We start from the raw sequence: 22810 nt of genomic DNA, 5'->3' as shown, positions 1-22810 counted from the left end.
TGTATATATGAATGCTTTGGTATTTTATTATTATTATACTTAGAAGATTGTCAGATTACATTTTATAGGCTGTTTTTGCCAAAATGCAAGTAATTCCAAAGCTTCTTCTCATAACTGTAAAAACAGGGTCAAAAGTTCATGTACCTATTAATCAGCTCTCTTCTGACATCAGAACTTATAAATAATACATGAGAAGCCTTTGTTTAGATTTAGTATGATTTATCACTGACAGTATTTTCTTTTCTTTTTTTGTGTGTGTTAGGAAACACCGTTTTCTAAGGTGTGCTAGTAGGAAAGTTAGTAATGTTCTTACATGCTAATACATCCGTTCTACAGCTAAAGACATTAGAATAGGCGAGAGCGACCGCATGACATTAGACAAGACCGTAGGACTCATGGAATTTGCTGCCCCCTGGTGGCACTATATCAATTATTTTAAAATTTAACCACGAAGGGACTATTATTTTGAAAGATTGGTTACCAAATAGAGTTTCTAGATTCACGAATGAATGAGAAAAAAGGTCAGGTTATGTGATATGAACGGCAAAATTTTCTCTAGGACGTAATTATATTTCAGGTTTCAGTGTCATTTATAAACGCTGTTGTGTTAAAGAAACTAAACATATCTCACTCACTCGGGAATAATGTAACTAGCTGTTAGCTAGCTTGTTTGATTTCCCCGTTGCCTTTTGGCTTCTAATTATTAGCTAGCTAACCTAGCTAGCATTTAACTCATTAATTGTTGCACTAACTTAGATTAGCTAGCTAATGTACATTTGTTTTGCATTCTGCTAATTTGGGGCACATTCAGATTCGCAATGTTACACAACTTGTGCAAATATCGGCATTTTAGTCGGGCTTTTTTAAGCCTTGCTGGCCGTCAGATAGAGACTTCTGGCTCATCAACACACGTGCAAAGAGCAAAATACGGCAGCGCTGCACAAGGTATGATGAACATAATACATTGGCTTTTGATTTCTTATTTACTAAGTATTGCTTTTATTACAGCATCTCAATTTGTACGGTCCTAAAATCTTAGCAACATTGCCTTCCGCAGAGCGTAAGAAATTTTATGAGGATGTGACTATCTCTCAAGGTGAAGGTAAGTATTTATTAACTCTTGCCTTTTTAATTAGGTTTGTAGACAAGGATCTAGTGTTTTGTCAGGTAGGAACTCCCTTAGGTCTTATGTGCCTTGAACAATGTTCACTGCTTTCATTTACAGACGGCCGTTTTGAAATTAACCTTGATAAGCGAAAGCTGAGGACCCCTGGGGGCAAACTCTTCACTCTGCCAAACGAGGCCCTTGCCATCGCTGTTGCTACAGAATGGGATGCTCAGAAGGACACACTTAAGTTCTACACTATGCATCTGGTGGGATGATATGAACAAAGGTGGAAATTAATAGACTCTGGATAACAGAGACAGTTGTGGGGTTATCTGTTTTGTTCTTCTTCTAGACCACTCTGTGTTACACTGCCCTTGATAATCCAACGCAGCGTAGCAAGGACCAGATGATCTCTGCTGCCCTAAAGTATCTAGACACAGACACCATTTGGTAAGGCGAACAGCATTTTGATGGAAAAAAAACTGTAAAGCCTGCAGTGGATCTTTTCTTATTATACTGTAAATAAGGCCAACAACAACAACCAAAAAAACTGTAAGCAGTCAGTTTGCACTCAATGACAGCCAAGTTGTTACCATGACAGTGTGATTCATTTGCCAGAAGACGACATTTGAGACAAATGTTATCAGACCTCTGTGTTCCTAAAGCTACAGAGTAGAAGAACCTCCAGGACTTGTAGAACTTCAGAAAAATGAATGGGACCCTGTCATGGACTGGATTGAAAAAAGGTAAAACTTTTCTCTTTGTTATTAAAAGTCCATCTGTATGTGTGATTGTACTCATCATGGCTAATCAGTATTTATATTTGTAGGTACAATGTTGTCATCGGCTCATCCTCTAGTATAATGGGCCCCAAAATCCCAGAGGAGACTAAGGAAACATTTTACCAACACCTAAATTCTTATAACTTCTGGTCTTTGACAGGTATAGAGTGACATGTTAACTTTTGTCATTCATTGTGAGATGTTTTTTGTTTTTGAAGACAGAATACTGATGTATTTTATACTCATGAACAGTAATGCCAGTTAGGTTCATATATTAATTTATCAAGTAAACTCACTGGCAAACCAATATTAGAACACATTATGATTTTTTACTAAATCCCTACAAACTAGGAATTATACTTTTATCTGAATTTTGTTTGTTTTTAAAAATATATATATTTGAACAATACACTGAATATTTAAACCTTTCTGCAGGACTGGAGTACGTGATCACCCAGCTAAAGTCATTGGTCCTCTCCTTTGGCTTGATTGACAGACATCTGACTGTGGAGCATGCAGTTCTTCTCTCCCAACTGGAGGAGGAATACCAGGTATGAGCAATTAGTTGGTATTCATCAGTGCACTTTATAATGAGCATTCTAAATAATTATGATCCATGAAAGTAAACATTTAAATGACCCAACTGAAGTAATCATATGGCAATGTAGTCGACATATGCTGTGGTCGTAAAGATGCAAGCATGGTGCATATTGAGGCATCTTTCATCATTTGGGGAGGCATCACTTTTCTGTTTTCTGTTGACCTAGTTTTCTTTGTTCCAGTCTGAGTGGAATGTCCATTTAAGATCATAGTGGTGTGCTCTCTTGCAAAACTGTTGGCCTGTCCATGCTGCTCCTATCAGTGACCCGTGTGTCTGTTCTGTTGTAGATCCAGCGCTGGGGAAACGTTGAATGGGCTCATGACTATGACATGTACGAGATGCGGTCCCGAACAGCAGCAGGTGCCCTGTTTGTGCATCTGTCCTCTGAGAGTTCCATGGTGAAGAAGAAACTCATGCAGGACTAAACGCACCAGTGGCCATCTGCTAAAGTCAAATGCAGAATAATAAAAGCAGACAAGGAAAAACATGACCTGGACACCTGCATTTAAAGTCTGTTTGCGGTAATACAGACATATGAAATCACTCATTTTGGAGCCTACATTTAGAATATTTCTGGAACTGCTTAAGTGGTCTATAACTTAAGTCACGACATTATCTCTGATTATGATGTGAGTAATCTGCTTACACAAACACATCTGACCTAGAAAATGTTAGCCAATGCACTTCCTCTTTTCTGTTTTAGCTGCAATTCATTTCAATGTTGTCATTGTGAATTCTGTTATCCCATTTTTGTGTAACATTAAATATACAATGCCCGTGGCTAACGGACTACTAAAAGTGTTTGTCATATAAATCAGCCAGCTGCTGCTTTTTCATTAACCGATTTGAACGACTATCTGGAGATAGGCAGCGAATTGGACCAATAAATATGAAGTCCAGCCTTACGCCCTCCACTGGAGCTGTTTGAGAGGCGCCGTGAATGTTTACTGTCTAATTCACTAGTAGTCGATGGAATCGTGGCAAAATGGAGTTCTTACTAGGAAATCCATATAGTACTCCAGTGGGACAATGCATTGGTATGTTTTAAATGCCAATTACTGATTCAATCTTGTTTGGTCTACTTTTTATAACAAGACTTTACTGGTCTGGCAGCCTCGCCGATTAGCAGTTTACCTAGCTAGTTAGCTACGTGTGGCCCTTTGCTGGTCAGTCCATAGCTGTCTCGCTAATCGATTTGATTTTTGGCATAAACAAGTATAAAGTAGTATACAGGTCTGTGTAAAGGTTCCGTGTGGGTTTGTGAACTAGCTTGTGTCGGTGACCACAAGAGCAGTAATAAAATAAGCTCTAGGTGTGTCCTGTTACTTGCTATCTTAGCTATGTGGCTAATTTTGTTGAGTTTGAGTCTGTGTTGCTACCGCTGGCTAGCTAACGCGTACAGATGACTAATACGGTACATGTACGGTTAAATTTAATACATGACGGAGTCCAAGTCAGCCGTCGTGATTAGAAGAAATGTTTTAAATAGAAGAGGGGCTTTCTCCCTCCAGCTTATGAAATTCTAGATAGAGAGCTGCCAGAAAGTTGGTGAAGTTGCTTGCATGTCCCGCTATTTCATCAAACGTAGCTAGCCAGCTAACCTAGCTGCGCTGGCTAATGTAGCTAGCGTGATAATTATTTACCTGGCCACCAAGCTAGATGGCGAACTACCTTGTGACAGATCAGTGTCATCTGCATAGTTTTTCACATAAGTGTTGCGTGTATCGTCATGTTTACGCGATGTACGGCAGAATAAACTACAAAAAAGCAACGTTTTCTGAAAAAGTGCTAAGCTAAGATAGCCAGCTACTTAACGTAGAGAACTGCCAGGTCACTATCCAGCTGCTCTTGAACTGGGAGTGTTCGCTCCATTTGAATGCACATAAATTACCAACACAACAGGTTTTGCAGTCTCTTGTGTAATATTTTGTAAATAGTATGTTTTGTTTGTTTGTTTTAAAGAAAAAGCTACAGATGGCTCCTTACAAAGTGAAGACTGGACTTTAAATATGGAGATATGTGACATCATCAACGAAACAGAAGATGGGTGAGAGATAACGGAGGCTTCTCGACACTTTAGTGATGTGTAATCTGTAATAGCAAGATTTGTGGGTCCTTGTTACTAAATGGAAAATGCCAGCGTTTTCATGAGATTACAATTACGGTTATTTGGGATTGGGATATAGTTGGTAACATTTCATTTTTAAACTAAAAATGACCTGCATCACACAATGCACTATGGCATAAAATAAATTGCACACCATAATAAATATTGTCTGTTTTGTTAGTAGCAAAAAAAAGTCAGTGGTGATATATCTTTCGAATATGTAACAGAAGAAAAGAAACTATAACTGGGCAACCCAGCAGTTAAGGAAAGTGTATATTACCTTTTAATGAGTGATGTACCATGGTGCAGTTCTCCAGCGCCAGATATAATGATAACATCACTAATGTCTAATTTATTCTTTCTGATTACAGACCTAAGGATGCCATAAGGGCTGTAAAAAAGAGACTTAATGGTAATAAGAATTACAGGGAGGTGATGCTCACATTGACAGTAAGCAGATATATCTAATAAAAAATTTATTTCCTAATCTCACTGCTGTCTTGTATAATCAGATTACCCAGTGTTACAGTCTGCTCGTCCTTCATCATCACAGGTCCTTGAGACATGTGTGAAGAACTGTGGTTATCGTTTCCATGCCCTCGTCACCAATCGTGACTTTATCGACGGCGTTCTGGTTAAGGTCATATCTCCAAAAAATAACCCTCCGGCCATAGTGCAAGACAAAGTGCTGGCTCTCATTCAGGTACGTTACAACCGTCATTTAAATATACGGAGAATGAAAACATGATTAGAGATGACAACTGAAAAGTCTTGTGGGAAGAGGAGTTGGATGGCTTGTTGAGCGTCTTGGTAATGAGAAGCCCTATAGTCAAGGGGAACTAGGCAGTACTTTGGCCCAGGAGTGCTGGCCAAACCACACCGTGGGATCCGGTTACTTCTAGCAGCTCAGGTGTCTTAGGGCATCTTGAAATTATCCCTAATAGCCTACCTGCTCTTTATAGAACTGCAGCCTGCGCTGAAAGCTTTATAAAGATTCTCACACAACAGAACATCATAAATAATTTTAAGGAGGTAATGTCAGAAAAACGGCAGTGCATTTTCTTTATATTTACCAGAGAGACCGTGTCTTTTTGTTTTTGTTTTTTTCTTTCAAGAGGAGTTTAATGCCAATAAAATGTCATTCAGCTGTGTCAGTGGAGTAAGGATTAATAAGTGTCATCTGTCTTTGTATAATTTTACTCTTATAACTTGTTCACTTTACTGTTATGATTGTGTAGTAATGTTAATGCTGTTAGTATTGTACTGTCAGTACATTTTATTGCTCATGTTCAGCCTTTTCCATGCAATTTGATACCAGCATAAATTTTTTGTTGTACTGTTTTCATGAATGTCTGTGTGAATTATGGCCAGTAACGGCAAGGTTTGTTGACTCCCTGGTAACACGCTGTCTCAGGCTTGGGCCGATGCTTTCAGGAGCAGTCCAGATTTGACAGGTGTGGTCCACGTCTATGAGGAAATGAAAAGGAAAGGCATAGAGTTCCCAAGGTCAGACCTGGAGACGTTATCGCCAATCCACACTCCGCAGCGGGTAAGACACACTGGCGTTCAGCAGACTGGCTGAGGTGCAGTGTTTGCCACACCTTCTCCTTGCTGAAGAGGTAGCTTTTGGTGTATTTACCGATGTGTGCTCTTAGAAAATTGCTGTGCTTTGGTCTTACTCACATTCTGCTGCTCTGCTCAGTTGCAAGGCGCTCCCGAGGGGGATATCAAACCCTCTGCTCCATCCCAGCCCAAAGCTCAGCCCAACCCTGCCCCTGTCCCTGCCTACTCTGCTCCCCTGGCCCACACACCCCCCCAGATCCCAAACCTGCACGTGGCTGGGCCCATTAACCCCACTCCAGAACAGGTAACCTGCTTCCCTTGGACAGGGTTATGTGATCTTATTACATGTGCTTAGGTGGTGGTGTCGGGTCCAACCTGCTGTTTACCACTGAACATGTGCTCATCAGATTTGCAGGCTGCGGAGTGAGCTGGATATTGTCCGTGGGAACACTAAAGTAATGTCAGAGATGCTGACAGAAATGGTGCCTGGCCAAGAGGACCCGTCTGATCACGAGCTCCTGCAGGTCTGTGACTCTGTGGTTTTAGTTTTTTGTTTTGTTTTTTCTTGTCACTGTACACTCGGAGGAATGCATACATTTTCAAGGTTTTACTATAAAAGCATCTTGTTCCCCAAACAAAGATCAAGTTTAATCCCCCCCCCCCCCGCCACGCTGCTGTGTTTTAGGATCAGAGTGGCACTATAAGCACTGATAGGACTGTTATTGTTATTAGCACTGTGTGATCATAGCCTTGTGTGTGCTGGTAAGGAGCTGAACAGGACGTGCCGGGCCATGCAACAGAGGATAGTGGAGCTGATCTCCCGTGTGTCCAATGAGGAGGTCACTGAGGAGCTACTGCATGTCAACGATGATCTCAACAACATCTTCCTGCGATATGAGAGGTATTTCCTCCTGTCTGCTCTCAAAAGTGATCTTTTCTTAAAAGCTGCTTGTATCATTAACGGGAACTTTTGCCGCATTTAGATACGAGAGATTCCGGTCTGGTCGAGCTGGTCATGGTGTCAATAACGGGGTGAGTTGCACCGTGTTGTTAGATGGACATTTTGTTTGCAAAGTGTCACTCCACAGCCTCTTCACCTTTTGTACATGAACCTTAATGAGGTCATGGGAAAGCTGTGCGTCCAGGTCATGCCGCTTTTCCTCCTGTTTCTTCTCATTGCTTGCATAGTATCTCCTCTACGTTTGTTTGGAGGAATGCAAATGTTTTGCGCTGCATAGAACTGAGTTGTGACAGCATGCTGACATTATGGTGTCTTTCTGTTCTGTGTTCATTTTTTTTGTTTGTTTGTTTCTTATTTCAAATTGCTAGCTGAGAGAGGCAAGTATTAAAATCATGTGATCATACTTCGTCGTTATGGTGGCGTATCCACCCCCCTCAGTTCCCAGCATTTCACATGTTGCATTTTTGGCATGTCGTGCAGATAAAGCCTCTGTATGCCCATGCTACAATCCCCTTCCTCGAGTCCTGAGACCGCCGCTCACCCCCCCCCCCCCCATCCTGTCTCGTCCTTGGGTGCAGAGGGATAAACATGGATTCAGGGCCCGCGCACCTGAAAAGGAGTTCTTGCTATAAAAATCTTGGCCTATTTGTTCATGCACTGTTTGGCAGTAAACGTCAAGCAAAAGGTTTCATTATTTCTGTTTGGAAGTTCTGAAATGCCTTCAAATTCCCATTATATGTTTGTTTTCAGTGCTTGGACAGCTGGATCCCTTCCACACTTTTCTCACCATCTCCAATTAAACATGATGTGATGAGAGAGAATGTATTGGTGTATTCATATGACTAGCCATGTATTTGTGCCATGGGTTGGTGAAACTAGTGAATTTATTTTATTTTTACTAAAAAATACTAATACCTGTTATTTGTTGCTAGACCTCTTGTGAAGGGATCACACTGCATATGTAGATGGGTTGTAAGTTTGTGGAGCTTAAGACTGGTTGCCATTTTAGTTGGGTAAAACACTTCATCTGCTTCTTGCTGCAGTTGCTCTTTTATTCTGGTGTTCAGGGCCAATTTTGTCAAACTCCAACACTAATCTTTGTGTAACACAAGGACTTGCAAAACTGGCCTCTGATTGGTGTAAGAAGGCAACTTGCACCTTCCTGCTGCTTTCGTGGCCCCCTGGGAGTTGACGGGTTGTTTGCTGGTGCATGTGAAATGATTGTGTGTCTTCAGGTCCTGAGCGAGGCTACCGAGGACAACCTGATCGACCTGGGCCCAGGATCTCCGGCAGTGGTCAGCCCCCGCATCAGCGCCACGCCCCCCTCCGCCCTGCCGGCCTCTGTGGCCGCCGCCCGCTCAGCCTCCCCTGCCACGCTCTCCTCCAGGCTGGCCGGCCTGGGTGAGTGGACCCGTGCCTGCTCTGCACGCCTGCACCCCCCACGCGGGGACGTTCGTGTTAGCAGTAGCTGTTGTTTGACTGGACAGGGTTGTTTTTCAGATGTGGGTGCTGACAACGTTAGCGGTACGCTGAGTTCTCTGAACAGCTGCCCGCCGCAGGACGACTTTGACGTGTTTGCCCAGGCTAGGACCGGCACGTTGTCTGACCAGCGCAAAAAGTAGGAGCTGCTCATAACAACGGTGTTTCTTTAGGAGCTTCCTATAATAGCTGTCAATGTTCTGAATAGTATGCAAGGTTTCGCATTATATTGTAATTTTCATTATTGCTTTTTAAAAATGTTAGTTACATTATACAGGAAGTAAATATATCATCTTATGTAAAAGCTTTCATAGTAGTGGTAAAAATAAATAATTCATATAATAAGTTATAATTAAAATAAATAAATGTAACTCATATAATTAAGTCCTTATTCACAGTAGCTCATTGTCGTTTTGTTCTATACCAAACCAAATTTTAGTCCACCGTTGGAAAACCCACAGGCTGCAAGTGAAGCGCCTCCTACTCTCGATCTCAGGCAAAATCTCTCTGGAGGGGTGAGTGTGAGTCGTTTCTGTGGGAGTGGCCTGTCTTTCCCCTTCATTCTCTCTCAGGATGGGTTTCTAATCTTTAATGTTTAGTCAAATACAAAGAACCAATATTGGGGTGAAATGTAGTAACGACGTTTAACCCAAGCACATGATGTCATTCTGTGAGGGGATTTGTTGGCTTTTTTAGATTTTTAAAATGTTTGACACCTGGTTGAGCATGCCTAGATGTTTGCCTTCATTTACTGTGTGGTGTTTTCCCCTGGATGTGAATATGCTTGGGGCCCTACCTAAAAACCTTTTTGCAGCACTGTTTTCTTAAGCGTGTGTGTGTGTGTGTGCGCATATGAGATTGTTGAATATTTGGGAGCAGGGCTTGCTCTTATTTTGATCTTAATGAGTTTCTATCTTCTGTTGAGTATTATGTTTTGTTTTTATGTTTTCTGGCATTGTTTTTCTTTTCGCTGCTGCCTGTGGCTTTGGTCCAAAGGTTTCTCTTGCCCAGTCCTCTGTCATGGATGACATTGAGGAATGGCTCTGTACCGATGTGGTGAGATTGGTTTTTGTAATCTTTTTTGCTTCTTGGTTGTTAGATTCTGCATAACAGGCCTCCTTGTAAAGAAATATGCTCAATTAACAGCACATTTGTTTTTTGTTCGTTTTCTTAACCTAACGGCTATGCTGTCTGGCACTTTCTTTTAGACAACTGGTGTTCTATTAATGACTTTCCTGGGATGGTCACTTTCTGTATGGACTAAACCTTTATTCTTTTACTTTTCAGGGATATTCTAACATTCTAATTTTCAGAAGTCAGTCTCACTAATTTAGCGTTCACGTTCACATTTTCACCTCTGTCCCTAACATCTTTGCTTGAGTGGAGTGCTGGTTTAACTGGAAATGGGTGTGGATTCTGAACAGCGTAATTTAAGTTTTTCTGAAAATACCCTGCTGATGTTTTCACTCTGCTTACGGTTTATCCTGCGATCCAAAAGCTTTGTTACTTTCCTCCAATCCCTCTGGCACGTCTCTTTACTTTGTTTCTGCTTCTCTTTAACAGAAAGGCGATGAAGGAGAAGATGGTGTGACGAGTGAAGGTATACGTTCGTTTATTGTGTAGCAGCCTGGCTGCTTTGTGGGCTAGTGGTGGCTCATCAGTTAGGCACTCGACTAGTAGTCAGAAGGTTGCCAGTTCAAGTCCCACTATCAAGCCCCGTAGTAAGACCCTTAACCCTCAGTTGCTCAAGTTGCATTCATTCATAATTGGAAGTCGCTTTGGATAAAAGCAACTCCACAGCTGAAATATAGCAAGCGTTCAGTTCATGCATATCTAACTGTGATATTTAACGTAAAACATTCATTCAGTAGCCTGTACGTAGGAACCACCTTCCCAGTTGCCAACATTGCTCTTACTCTCTCGCTTTTTTAGAGTTTGATAAGTTTTTGGAGGAGAGGGCTAAAGCTGCCGATATGGTCCCTACCCTCCCGGCGCCCCCTAGTGGAGACCCTGCCACCACAGTGAGCTCCTCTGTAAGTGCTGGAAAAAAGGCGGACAGGCCCGAGGACGCGCTGTTTGCCTTGTAGGAGCCTGAGCGCCCCAGCAGCCCTGCCTGCGCCGAGTCAGCTGGCTCGCGGGCCTCCCTCTCTTCTGCTTCCTGCATTATCACACAAGCGACCATATGGCGGCTGCCTCCTATGCATTTTGTATTCTTGGATGTAAACAGACTGGCTTTGTTTGTTTGTTTGCTTTTGAAGGTATCCTAAAGACGGACATTTTCATATTAGACATTTTCACAAGTTGCAAAGTTGTCATTCTCGTTAAATGCCTCGCCCCAGAAACACACCCCTTCTCTGCGTGCGTGTGAGAGGTCATTGTCATACCTCATTAACATTACCGAAGCACATGGCAGCAATTTGTTTTAACTTGCCAGGATCCTGTTGTGCACACAGTAGGGAGGCGGTTCCTTTTTTTTAACCACTTTTTCAAAAGCGTTTTTTTTTCCACCCCTAATTTCCAGAATCTTTAAAGAACTTTGAAGATGTTATTTTCTTTCTTGAGTTGTCTTTAGATTCTTGAACTGGATATTTAGCAACAGCCTTTGTGTTGTTTTAGCTGCTGCTAGTACAACTCTAAAGTTTCCATTTGGCAGGTGCCACTAATACCTCCACAAAATCTTAACTTTTGTGAGATAAATTGACCTTACATTGTTTTAGCTGAGTATCTCTCATGTATTGTAATGTACCTGAAGGGCTTAGTACCACAGGGAAGATGTAGAGTTGTCTTCACCTTTTTTTTTTTTTTTTTCAGGAAGGGGCTATTGTATTTCAGCAGGTTTCATTTAATCTATTATACAATATGTGAAAAAATTTGGATTAGCATTTTTTTTCTTTTACATGCAAGGTCTGCATCATACGTGTGTGATTATTCAGTACATAAACAAGGGTGTCTGTTAATTAGTCTCCATCTGCCTTGAACACTGCTGTGTTTTGGTGTCCTGCAAGGTGAGAAGGGATAAAGGACAGAAAAGTGATTGTTTTGGCAAAGGATGTCATGTCTGTGGCTGTTAACCTGAGTAAGAGGTTGAGACATCTCTGAGAAACACTAAGCGTGGCCAGCCATCATTTTACCTGTAAAAACTCTTGGAGAATCACAAAGAAATCTAATGTTAATATGTATATTTTAATCTAATTTGCACTGAAACAGTTATTGGTCTTTTAGGTTGTAGCTGTCGTTCGTTTAAATGCTGCCTATTATGAGAGATGTATTCCAAGTAAATGGAGTTCATTTGAAACCTGATGGTGACTGCAAGGCAGTTTAAATTGGATTTTCCCTTACACAACTTATTCAGGAATGATGTCAAGCTCACTGTTGTTGGGGAGTGAAATGGATTCGCCTTAATGAACAGATGTCCTTTAGTTAAGGTAAAGGTGACTAACGTTTGTTTAAGAGTTGGTACTCGTATGTTTGCACATTTGAACTTTGAACCTTGCTCTGTTTGTTGAATGTGCTACTTTATATCTTTTATAGTGCTTTTCTGACATGTGACTCATAGTTGGCTACATGCCATTTTAATGGACCAAATGTCTAAGACGAACAAACTTTAGTAATTCACTTGATGACGGAGTCGGTGCTCCACTACGTAGATGTAAGCATCGGTGTCGAGAAGAGTCCCCGTCATGTTTGTAAACACTAGAAACTGATGATGAATTCTTTGAGTGGATGGAGGTCAAAGGGATATTGATTATTGCTGAATTGCTCATTGCAAAAGCAGTGCAGCTTCCTGTGTTCTGCTGGCATGTTCGCAGATGGCACGTGACGGTTCGGGTCCAGAGCAGTGTTCATTCCGACGCGGTGCACTAGTCCTACGATGCTTGCTTGATGGTTATGATCTATGGAAATGTCACCCTAATGTATTTACAGCGTAGCAAAAGGAAGAGGTTGCGCGTGTGTGTTTCTCCCCAAGTGAAAAGAGAAAGGGATCCGGTTGCCAGCTGTGTTGCGAGCGGTGCTCTGGGATTTTGTTTGACGCGTCAACCACACCCTTTGTCTGCAGGGTGATGCTGTCAAGCTGGCAAAGGAGGTGTGTAGGACATGTAGAACTTCTGGTTCCAGCTATTGGCTTTTGCCTGCAGCAGTAACAGAAGTGATGAGGCCCGTGTAACTTTGTTTCCAAGAGAATAAGGTGAAGACCTTAGAGTAGCTGAGACGGTGGGAAGAGTACAAATTTGTGGAAAAATTCTAAAAAATGTTGATTAGTCAGTGGGTGCATAAAACTCCTAATTTCCACTTGGAAGCAGGATATGTTTACCCACTGAAGAAATAAAAGTTGTCATTTTTAAGGGATCTTGAAGGAAGAAATACATTTTTTAAAATCACTATTAAAGCTTACACTACACATTTGCTGTTAGTAGGTAGCTCGTATGCTGAAATTACTCTAATATTCCGGACTGGCTTTTAAGGTACCTACCTTCATCCATTCAAGAAGTTATTAAATGTTGTTTTCTTTAACTACTGAACACTTTGAATCTGTTGTATCTACCTTTAAGATACTGGTAGGGAATTGGATGATGTACTGATTTATGAATATGTTTAGCTAATTCAACTTTGTGCAATTCTTGATTACTGGATATTTTGGGCCGGATGAAAACACTCAGCTTCTACACTACACGATGATATATTTTCCATATCGAATATGATTGGGATTGTTATCCACATGATGCAAACATGATTTTGAGAATGTATGAATGAATTTCAACTTTTTTTTTTTTGTTTGTTTCATAATGTCAGTATTGGGACAGTAAAATGGAATGCAATCAATTTCTGTGTTTTTTAGATTTCAGTGTGTGATTATCTTGCTTGAGTTTATGGAGTTTGTTTTGTTTTGTCCCTGTACACCATTTAGAGGCTGCTGTGCCTTCATGTGTTTAATAATCACTTCTTTTTTAAATTCAAGCGTTTGTGTTTCTCAGACACGGTTAAAATGATCACCAGTGGTGGTCAGACCTGAGGTCAGATTAGATTCCTTTATTAAAAAGCAACAAAAAAAAAAAAACCAATCTTATGCATTTTCCATGTTTTATAGGAACGGCACTTTTCCTTCAATTCCATACATGTTTGGAATTTTGGTGTGTGTGTGTGTGTTTGTCTGAGCAGTTCCATCCAGAAAACATGTTCAGGAAGAACCCAAACTTTGGGCACATGGCGAGCATGAGACTGTGAGGCATGCAGAAGCTGTAGTCTGCTCGCCAGCAGTCAGTACTGCTACTGAGCTTGATTTTGGGGATATTACCAGTGTCCTGGTTTGTGTGCTTGTTATACCTCAAGTTGAACTCTGTACTGTTTGATTAATGCATGTGTTAATCTCCAATAAAACATACCACATTGACCTTTCATCAAATCGGCGGTGTTCATTAACTGTACACGGGGTGCATCTGTGTGTAAATTTATTGCAGTTTTCAATAATAAGTTGGCTATAGCCTTCATCGTTGATGTACATAAGCTAAATATTCATGTCATGAGTATTTTACCTTTTTATCACTTTCAGCTCTTTCTGCTTTACAGCATTGAAAGGGAGTTGGGCTCAATTGGTAAGACTTGCACGTTAGAGATTTTTGCGTACAGTGACAGCAAAAATGAATGTTTATACTGTGAATATATTCATCCCTATCCTTTACTTTTTTCCCAGTCTCCAACATGACATCATTGACTGACTAAATCCTTCCCTGGTTGTTTTTTTATGTAGTTTAGACTTCGGTTTTGCGTTGTTTTGCTTGTCTACTGTGCCAATGCGTCATATCTGTATATAAGGTGATCTCTCATGCCAGTCTGTTCTTATTCCCTGCTGTCACCTTAAGTCGCTTAGAAAAATGCTGTTTCAGTTTACCTGTAAGGCAGAAGCATCTGAAACTAGATTACAATGTAAACGGTATCACAGTAGTATATATGGATGCCCTGAATCAATGATAAAATGGCTTAGAATATCACCAACAACCTGGTGAATTTGTCTGTGATGATGATAAAACATTAGTAATATGTTTGTATGGACATATGTCCTAAACAGCACTGGCCTCAAGTTGTTGAAATAATCCTCATAAAACCCCACATAATTCAGACAGATATGTAAATATCCACCATAGAGTTATTCATTGAATACCGCATCCTTAATCTTCAGTGAAAACAGACCTCAAGGAAATGATTGTTAATCAGGAACTGAGTAATTGGATTGCCATTCTTACACACAAACACACACAACATATTTAAAAAATATGTATTCCTCATAGTTGTCTGTCATTTTTTTCACAATTATTTCTGAACAAAAAAAAATCCAATTATGAAATGTGAGGAAAAGGTAACAAAAGGGGGAAAATGGAGCAAATTGGCTATTTGTGTTTATGATCTGGTTGCTGTTATTGTTGCACATCGCTGATTTCCCAATTTCCTCTTTCAGTTCTGTTTACTTTGCCCTGAGCTCCTCATTTCACCGATGCCACGTTGGTGCCTTATAATGCAGTGAAGTTCTGGGAAAAAGCATGAAGACTGAAGTATTATAAAAAGCCAAAATTTTAATTTATGATTTCTAATGACAAATGAAGATAAGCAAACTTTGGTTCAAACATTTAAATATATATATATATATATATATATATATATATATATAATAGTGTGTGTGTGTGTGTGTGTGTGTGTGTGTGTGTGTGTGTGTGTGTGTGTGTGTGTGTTCATTGCAGGCACAAAGCTAACTTTGTGAACAAAGCAAAATAAGTATATAGAGACTTATGGCTCTAGTCTTTCTGTAGCCTTTAGTTTTTGTAAGGCCTTGGAGCACTTTATGCTAAGTTAATTTACCCAAATATATCCACACCACAGCCCACAACATCAACAGCTTTGTTAATAGAAACCTGCTGATCCATAACAGTTCTACTGTTAGACATGTGCTTGGGGGCAGTGCGATATTAACGTTAATATCAATGATCGATCAGAGGATTTGCAAGCCGGCATAAGGCATTTAATTATAATTGCATCAGGAGTGGTGTTGTAGTGGCAGCAGGATTTGAATAAGGTCACATCTCCTGCTAACCTTGCAAGTGTAATACTATATTAAATGCCACTCATGTTAAGTGCGTCGAAACCTTCTTGATGTAGTCACACCATAATATAAAGGTTAAATTGAAAAATGTCCCCTTTCTAGCACAAAAGCCAGCAATGATTGATACACCTTAGAAGAAAAATAAATGTTAACAGGCTTCCATTTTAAACTCCCACATTTATGAATGATATGTATTCTAATAGTGTTTCCATCTGTTTCAGAAGAACGGAAAAGGTCAGACAGAGAGATTAGCAGGATCTGAAGAAGGTTAGACTGTACTTGATTGGCAGCATGTTAATTGCCAAGTTGCTGAAATATAAACTTAATATACAAAAAAAGATACTTTAAGCTTTCATATGAACTGTTGGAACTTTCATTGTAATATTCTATTGTAATAGAATATTATTGTAATATTCTAATCAACTGTTTATTGGACAGTGAAAGGTATTCAATAGGCTAATTTCTACAGTTAATGCACTTTACCTGTATGCAATGTATTATGTTAGTTTAAAGCTCACAGAGTATAATTTTACACTTTGACAAATTGGTGAAATAAAAGATGCTTTATGGACAGTTTACACTATATGTAAGATCAGTGCAAGTTACAAATTAACATAGTTTTACCATTCACCATTCATTTGTTTATTGGTATGATCAGGCCTCCGTGCATTTTTCTTCTTCTTCTTAGTAGGTATGCAGATTTGAGTAAATGTGCATATCTTGTACAGTAAAATGTATATTTATATTTACAATAACACACATACTGTATATCCTGGTATTGCACAAAAAGGTGATTTAACTTTTTTCTATCCTACTGACTGATATTGTTGATGCATTTTTAATAACATTTTTACAGTGACAGTTGTTAAACTGAAGTCTATCTTGTGGAATATGAATGAGCACAAGGAAGCAATATATAGTGTGTGTCATTTTTCACAAGTACTATAATACATGGTAAAACATACAAATACAGTTCTGATATTTCCAAAAAGACCTAAAGAAATGTTTAAGTAAAAAGGATCTCAAACAATAAAAGGAAAATAAATTAGAATGTAGTAAAACTAGCGTAGAGTAGCAGGAGAGATACTTGTTGAGAGATACATGCTCATAAATCATTGGCATAGATCAAGTGGGTGTTGGAGGCAAAATGAGACACGATGTAAACACTGAAGCATGTGTAAACAGTGTAGCCACTCGGGTAGCACGGCTGTCTGAGCAAACTCAAACAAAAAAAAATCAAACACTGACACTCCAGAAATTATGGTTCAGCTTCTGCAACCCAGTTTCTTAAGCTTAGTTCTAAAAAGGATTTTGAAAGATTTCCAGTAAAGACAGCATAATATAAGACTAGGCCTAATCTGTGTCTCAAAAAGGGGGGTTTAGGTGTCAGGTTTTAGGAACATGGCTATTGTAACAGGCATACCTTTATCGCAGATCAGAAACAAATCCTGTAAATTTATTCCAGTAGTCAGATGTAAAGGACTGCCATGTTCATCTGTATAGAGAGGAAGTAGGATTGAGCTAATATGGCACGTTTCCAACAAAAATAAATTAGGACATTATATTTGTAATTTGCTCATTTACTTACTGATATGTCCACGCATGTTCAGATCATACTGTGCAGCTAACATTCCACTTAAACATACCCTAACATGAGCAATATTTCAGGCAGTACTGTATATATCTACATTGTGTTCAGATTATTTACTCTGCAAGAAACTCTGAGCACCCCATGCTCTTCACAGTCACACAACCGTCCCCAGCAAGCTGGGGGCAGGCATTCAAAAGTTCTGCCATGTTCTCTTGATTTGCACATCTCCATGTCCTTCTGGGGGTGTGCCAGTGTGCAGGTTAGAGGGTCCAGAAGTGCAGGTTGATATGCTGCGGTTCCAGGTGGTGGATCACAGCCCCCGAAGATCCGCAGTGCGGTGGTCTGAACCCCGGCGAGGGGTCTGCCGTGGACAGGATGTAGTCGATGCTGAACTTGATCTCCGGCTCGGGCTTGCCGAGCGTGTGGCCCCCCTGGTCGCCTCTGTGGCTCGCCGTCTCGGGGCAGAACGAGTCGGGCTCCAGCGGCCGTACCGGTGCATTCTGCTCAGGGTCCATAGGGCCGAAGGGCTCCGACGACTCCCGGAATCCCATCTTTATGTTACGCCTGCGGCGACGGCGACGACGAAAGTTGCCGTTTTCAAAGAGGTCCAGCATGGACTCGCAGCCCGCGGCGAACGTCCAGTAGTTACCTTTTCCTTTCTCGTTTCCCTCGGTGCGAGGCACCTTTGAAAAGGGCAGAGGACAACAGATGTTTGGCCAGACAAGTGTAGAAGCAGAACTGTTTTCAGTGGAACTTAAAATGTAGCTCAGAATGGTATTTGTGAATGCACATGTGTCTGCTAGTTCTGGGTATAAAGGCCTAGAGGAGAAAAGGGGCTCAAAATTAATAAAACACAAGTTCCTTATTACACAAGAGCAGAAATATCAGTAGTATTAAGAGTTCCCCTCCAAAACTAAAAAATTGAAATTTGCTTTAATAAAATTATTTTTGCCTCTTTGAGATAATTCCAGTGTGGATATACGCAGGGTTTTTTGGTTGTTGTTGTTGTTGTTGTTTTAAAGAAATTAAGCATTTTTCCAGATGGCACTTTCCTTGACAAATAATCTTACCTTTATAAAGCAGCTATTGAGGGAGAGATTATGTCGGATGGAGTTTTGCCAAGCCCTCTGATTGGATCTGTAATAAGGGAATCTTTTCATGATGAATTCATAGATCCCGGATAGAGTAACTTTGTTCTCCGGGCTCTGCTGTATGGCCATGGCTATCAGTGCAATATAACTGGGGGACAGAGAGAGAGAGTAAGACAGCAATAAACAATAAAGATGGTGGAATTCTAATTATTAATGCTAGAGCTCTTAGTGTGAAAACAGTTATTAAGTTATTACAATGCTTACACACTGTTGAATATATTAGTCCAGATTATTATAATCTGCAGTTTTTGTTAGGTGAGGCTATGTGATGGATTTAATTATGATAAGTAGACTTTTACTGTTCCCACCAGTACTAAGAGCAAAAAACATGAAAGTAGAAAGAAACCAATAAGCTTTTTAGAAAGCACAATATTACTTTAGAAGCTTTTTCTGTGCTTTTTTTTTCAGTCTTAGTACAACAACAACAACAATAATAATAATAATAATAATAATAATAATTATTATTATTATTATTATTATTAACCAGTAAAAAAGCAAAAATAAATACCTGTATGCTGGTCGGCACACTTTCTTCTCTTCATCAGTGCCACATGACGGGTAACCATCTCCATCATAATTAAAACAGTTGTAAGGATACTGCGAATTGTCAAACATTGTTTGACGTCCAGGGTGACAGCTTTTTAAAAGACCTGCAATTATGAAGTAAAGAAAAGGCTACTACTGACAAACACAAGTGCACTTTTAAAATGAGCTGCAGAAGTACTGGCCTCCCGCTTGCCAAAGGTCCGTGTAGAGGAACTCCCCACTTTGCTCTAGTACTGGGAATGAGCGTAAATGACTCGGCCAGCTCCTGTGAACGTCTGAGCCCGGGGCGTGAGCAGTAAACTACTGGGTGGTCCCGTCCTATTTGGAGTTGGATGCTTTGTTTCGTAGTGTTTCTTTTTATAGCTTAATCTACCTACTAATAATCAGACAAGGGACGAACCTTCACAAACATGCTCGCGGAGAATCATTCAGAGGTTGTTTTTGTTTCCCCAGCGCGGCCCCGCTTGCTGTGAATCACACATCTTTCGGCAACAAATTGACTTCTGCAGATGTAATCTATAATACTGTATTATAGCCATAAATTGCATTTCCGTGACTAAATGGGGGATGTGTGTTGAAAAGAACATTTAACAGAGCATATGAGGGACTGGACTACCGTCGGCTGCCGAGCGCAAACAGCCCGCGGCGCGAGATGTGTGTGTGTGGCCCGTGATCTTGCCCAGTGCAGTGCAGGAGCGACGTGGCCACGCATATTCCCAATCGCCTACATATTCTCTTTTTAATATATATTACAGTTTGAGTTTATAGCATGGACGAGGATTCTCTTTATCATTTTTTCAGTCAAAGTTCCCATTCATACGCACGGCGTTTATTCAGAGACTGAGCCTGTGTGTTATGTGGGGGAAGGAGCTTTCGCTGGATTAAAAACCTCTACAATATAAACAGCTATATTATTTAAGGGCACTGAATACAACGCTAAGCAATCCGGGCTTTTAGGGAACACTTGTGCGCCTCTGCGTCAGTCGGCGTGACTCCGCAATGCGCTGTTGGCTGCGGGAGATCAGATAGGAGTCGCGCTCGAGCCCTGGTGCGCTCCCATGACGCCGTTTCCTCTGCGCGACTGTCTGCGGCCGCCCTGATTACTGCGGCACTATTAGTGGTCCCTGTCTCCCAAGATGTCTGTCTCAAGCGAACTTCCGTCCTGCACATGTGGAGCGAACGGGCTGTTCCGGTTGTGGTCTCTAAAGTCAGATGCATGTTCCCTGCAGCGAAGGGCACGTGCAGGTTACCACAACAAATTAGCTTGTGTTCAAGAAATCTGGGAGTCTATAATGGCGATCACTTAGCAGTGCACTACTTTAAGTTGTATAAACAGTTTCAAATGGTGACTACTCTAGTTTTTCCTCTTTGTGTGAATCGTTATCCAGACATGACATAGCCTGCAACTAAGGTTCTTTTACACAATGCAGAAATGAACAACTATTTTTGCCGAACATTACAGACTATGTATTACTTTATGCCTTTTGCTGTCAAATAAACTGCTGTTGGAAAATAATCTTACTAAGAACACTATCTTAACCATGGACTCCCAGGAGATCATGACCCATTTTAAAAACAAATTCCCTAGATATTTTAAATTGCTTGGTGGTTATGATTTGCTAGCCATAAAAAACCTTTAACGTTTAACCATCTATAGCTATAAAAAACAAAAACAGACCTCAATCGCTTTTTTCTTTCTGTCATGCAACAATACTTTTACAACAGTGACAACTGTGATCATGTGATACACCCTCAAGCCAGTCACAGAATATCATGGCACACAGGTTGTGCTGCAGTGTTCAATTTATTGCACTTGGACACGGAAAAGAAATCCATCCATTGAAATGGTACAAGAACCAAAGAATGTGTGCTGAACATCTCTAAAGTGTATGTGAGTGAAAATTCTGACGGAACTCAATATGAAAACTGTAAAACAATATTTAGAGAATGCATCTTAATTTGGTAATTAAATGCCGTCTCTTTGGCCCCAAAACCCTTTCATTTACAACCCAAATGTTCAAGTATTTCTATAATTGCACAAGCAATGGATTCACGTAATATATACAGGTCTGTTTCAGCAGTGACCGAAATGTGCTCTAGTGCAGCTTAAAGTATTGGTAGCTTTGTACATTAGTGCCCATTCATTCCTCCCTTTGAAAATCAAAATAAAATAAAATAAAATAAAATGTGAAACAGCAATGGAAATGCAACAGTATAACATAATGTCAAATGAATTAAAAAAAAAAAAGGTACATGAAATAAAAGTGGATATGGAAAATGTAAGTGGATTGCAAACAATCTTTGCAAATAAGCTGTTAGTACCATCAAGTGTTTTTTTAACAACAACAACAACAAAAAAGCCTCTTGTTCTATATGAACAAATGTGCGGTTTGGCTAGTGCATTCATGCGGGGCAGAGATGGTCCCAGCCACCCTCCCTCCCGCTCCATGAGCGCACTGACCTTCCGGTCAGCGTTCACCTCCGAGCTGCTGTGGCACCTTCGGTTTCCTCCATACGCTGCCGACCGACACGCATTCTAGACTACAGTCAGTGAGTCCAGTTCCTTAAACTTGGGGATTTGTGAAAGGCATTTTATGTCCATGATGGTCACTGTTGGATAGGAAAGTGCTGCATATACTATCCAAACCCACTGATGTGCTCAGTCAGCCAAAGTCAAGCTAGTCCCCAAACCCAGAGAGGCTCGGATGAATGTGGGACGTGTGGGTGCAACCTTCTCACCACAAATCCCACCATTTTTTGTTTGTTCAAACCCAGCTCTGAAGGCAAAAAGGTCCCATTAATGCTTGCAGGGGACTCACTTTACTGTATATGCTGTATGTTAACTCAGGTTGACCTATAAACATACAAAATATTCACACTTTTAGGCAACCCCTCTAATAATAAATGGTTACATTTCTAAAAAATTCTTTCAGGTGAGTAAAGGGATTGTGTTCATGTGACTAATCTTTACTACTGAAGTGGGACTCCCTTGAATCCAAAATATCAGGAATGTTTTAAAATACACAAAACTGTCACTTTTCTAAATGCTATCACAAACACTGCAGTGGGATTAAGGACTTACTACTGAATCCGTCTCTGTGCTGTGATGCGTAGTGGGCCAAACACTTTACTTGAAAATAAATACGAAACTCAATAAATAATGCCAGGGCAGCTAGCAACGTCCACGTGTTGGAGCTAACCTGCACTCCATTCAGAGCTCATTGTCATTAACAAAAGAAACATATGTTAAATGCAGTTTGTTTGTTTTTTCTGCCCATTACATCAAGGGCAAAGTGTCTCTGTTATATTAAGACACACGTCCACATGTTGGGACGGTGCTGTGCATCTTGTCCACATGTCTGCGTTTCACTCATCGCACTCCCTCCGCCGGGCCGAGGAAGAAGTCTTTAGGAATTCACTGAATTCAGAAAAGCTGTCACCGAGAGCTCCGTTCACGGGATGTTCGTGGTCCAGTGCGGTGCGTCGGGGCTTGAAGGAAGCGCAGGCAGAGTGGCCCGATCCACCCCTGCCCCGGGCCTACTACCTCTGCGGGGCTGGAGGCGCCGTTGTGGCCGTGCCTTCGGGGGCCAGGTCGTCCTCCACCACGCTGTCGTAGCCTTCCTTCTCCATGCAGTCCGCCAGGACCTGCAGCACCAGGCGCAGGCGCCGGTCCATGGCCTCCAGGTGGGGCCCAACGAGGATGGGGGCCAACGCGTCCCCCTGCAGAGACTCCTCCATCAGAGCGCTCAGCTGGTACTCCTCCCTGGCCAGCAGCTGCAGTCGCAGGTGAGTGGACCTCTTCACCCTGAGTGGGTGGAGAGCGGGATCATG

At 41.0% G+C, this 22810-nt stretch overlaps 4 protein-coding genes across 5 annotated transcripts in view; 2 read left to right on the top strand and 2 right to left on the bottom strand.

Annotated features, from left to right (window-relative positions):
- Positions 1 to 485: 485 nt before the first annotated feature.
- On the top strand, positions 486 to 3528 carry atpaf2 (ATP synthase mitochondrial F1 complex assembly factor 2). Its single transcript, XM_027032018.3, has 8 exons — positions 486 to 945; positions 1058 to 1102; positions 1226 to 1374; positions 1461 to 1558; positions 1774 to 1854; positions 1938 to 2050; positions 2326 to 2441; positions 2779 to 3528. The coding sequence occupies exons 1-8, from the start codon at positions 819 to 821 to the stop codon at positions 2914 to 2916; spliced, it is 867 nt and encodes a 288-aa protein (XP_026887819.2). The 5' UTR covers positions 486 to 818; the 3' UTR covers positions 2917 to 3528.
- tom1l2b (target of myb1 like 2 membrane trafficking protein b) lies at positions 3396 to 14002 on the top strand. 2 transcript variants are annotated; one of them, XM_027032014.3, is made up of 15 exons: positions 3396 to 3528; positions 4454 to 4538; positions 4970 to 5048; positions 5152 to 5301; positions 6013 to 6147; positions 6301 to 6465; positions 6569 to 6685; positions 6929 to 7062; positions 7145 to 7193; positions 8358 to 8523; positions 8623 to 8740; positions 9041 to 9116; positions 9598 to 9657; positions 10165 to 10201; positions 10534 to 14002. In XM_027032014.3, exons 1-15 carry the CDS (start codon positions 3477 to 3479, stop codon positions 10686 to 10688), a joined length of 1578 nt encoding a protein of 525 aa, XP_026887815.2. In that variant the 5' UTR covers positions 3396 to 3476; the 3' UTR covers positions 10689 to 14002. The 2 variants fall into 2 exon arrangements, with proteins under 2 accessions (XP_026887815.2, XP_081553738.1); XM_081697612.1 differs by lacking the exon at positions 9598 to 9657 and having other exon boundaries at positions 3455 to 3528.
- A 2124-nt stretch (positions 14003 to 16126) lies between these two features.
- foxl3 (forkhead box L3) lies at positions 16127 to 19287 on the bottom strand. Its single transcript, XM_027032011.3, has 3 exons — positions 18942 to 19287; positions 18353 to 18521; positions 16127 to 17965 (listed from the first exon to the last, which is right to left on the bottom strand). Exons 1-3 carry the CDS (start codon positions 19046 to 19048, stop codon positions 17543 to 17545), a joined length of 699 nt encoding a protein of 232 aa, XP_026887812.2. The 5' UTR covers positions 19049 to 19287; the 3' UTR covers positions 16127 to 17542.
- A 1477-nt stretch (positions 19288 to 20764) lies between these two features.
- The window catches only part of fam20cb (FAM20C golgi associated secretory pathway kinase b), a 28645-nt gene continuing 26599 nt past the window's right edge, over positions 20765 to 22810 (bottom strand). Inside the window, exon 10 of the mRNA XM_027032020.3 lies at positions 20765 to 22784. Within this exon, the coding sequence (XP_026887821.2) occupies positions 22520 to 22784 (265 nt within the window). The 3' untranslated portion in view covers positions 20765 to 22519. The remainder of the gene's footprint in view (positions 22785 to 22810) is intronic.

The sequence above is a fragment of the Electrophorus electricus genome, chromosome 15 (assembly GCF_041902795.1).
Source record: "Electrophorus electricus isolate QZ-2024a chromosome 15, ASM4190279v1, whole genome shotgun sequence".
NCBI classification, from domain to species: Eukaryota; Metazoa; Chordata; class Actinopteri; order Gymnotiformes; family Gymnotidae; genus Electrophorus; species Electrophorus electricus.
This window is presented reverse-complemented; position numbering and strand designations above follow the sequence as displayed.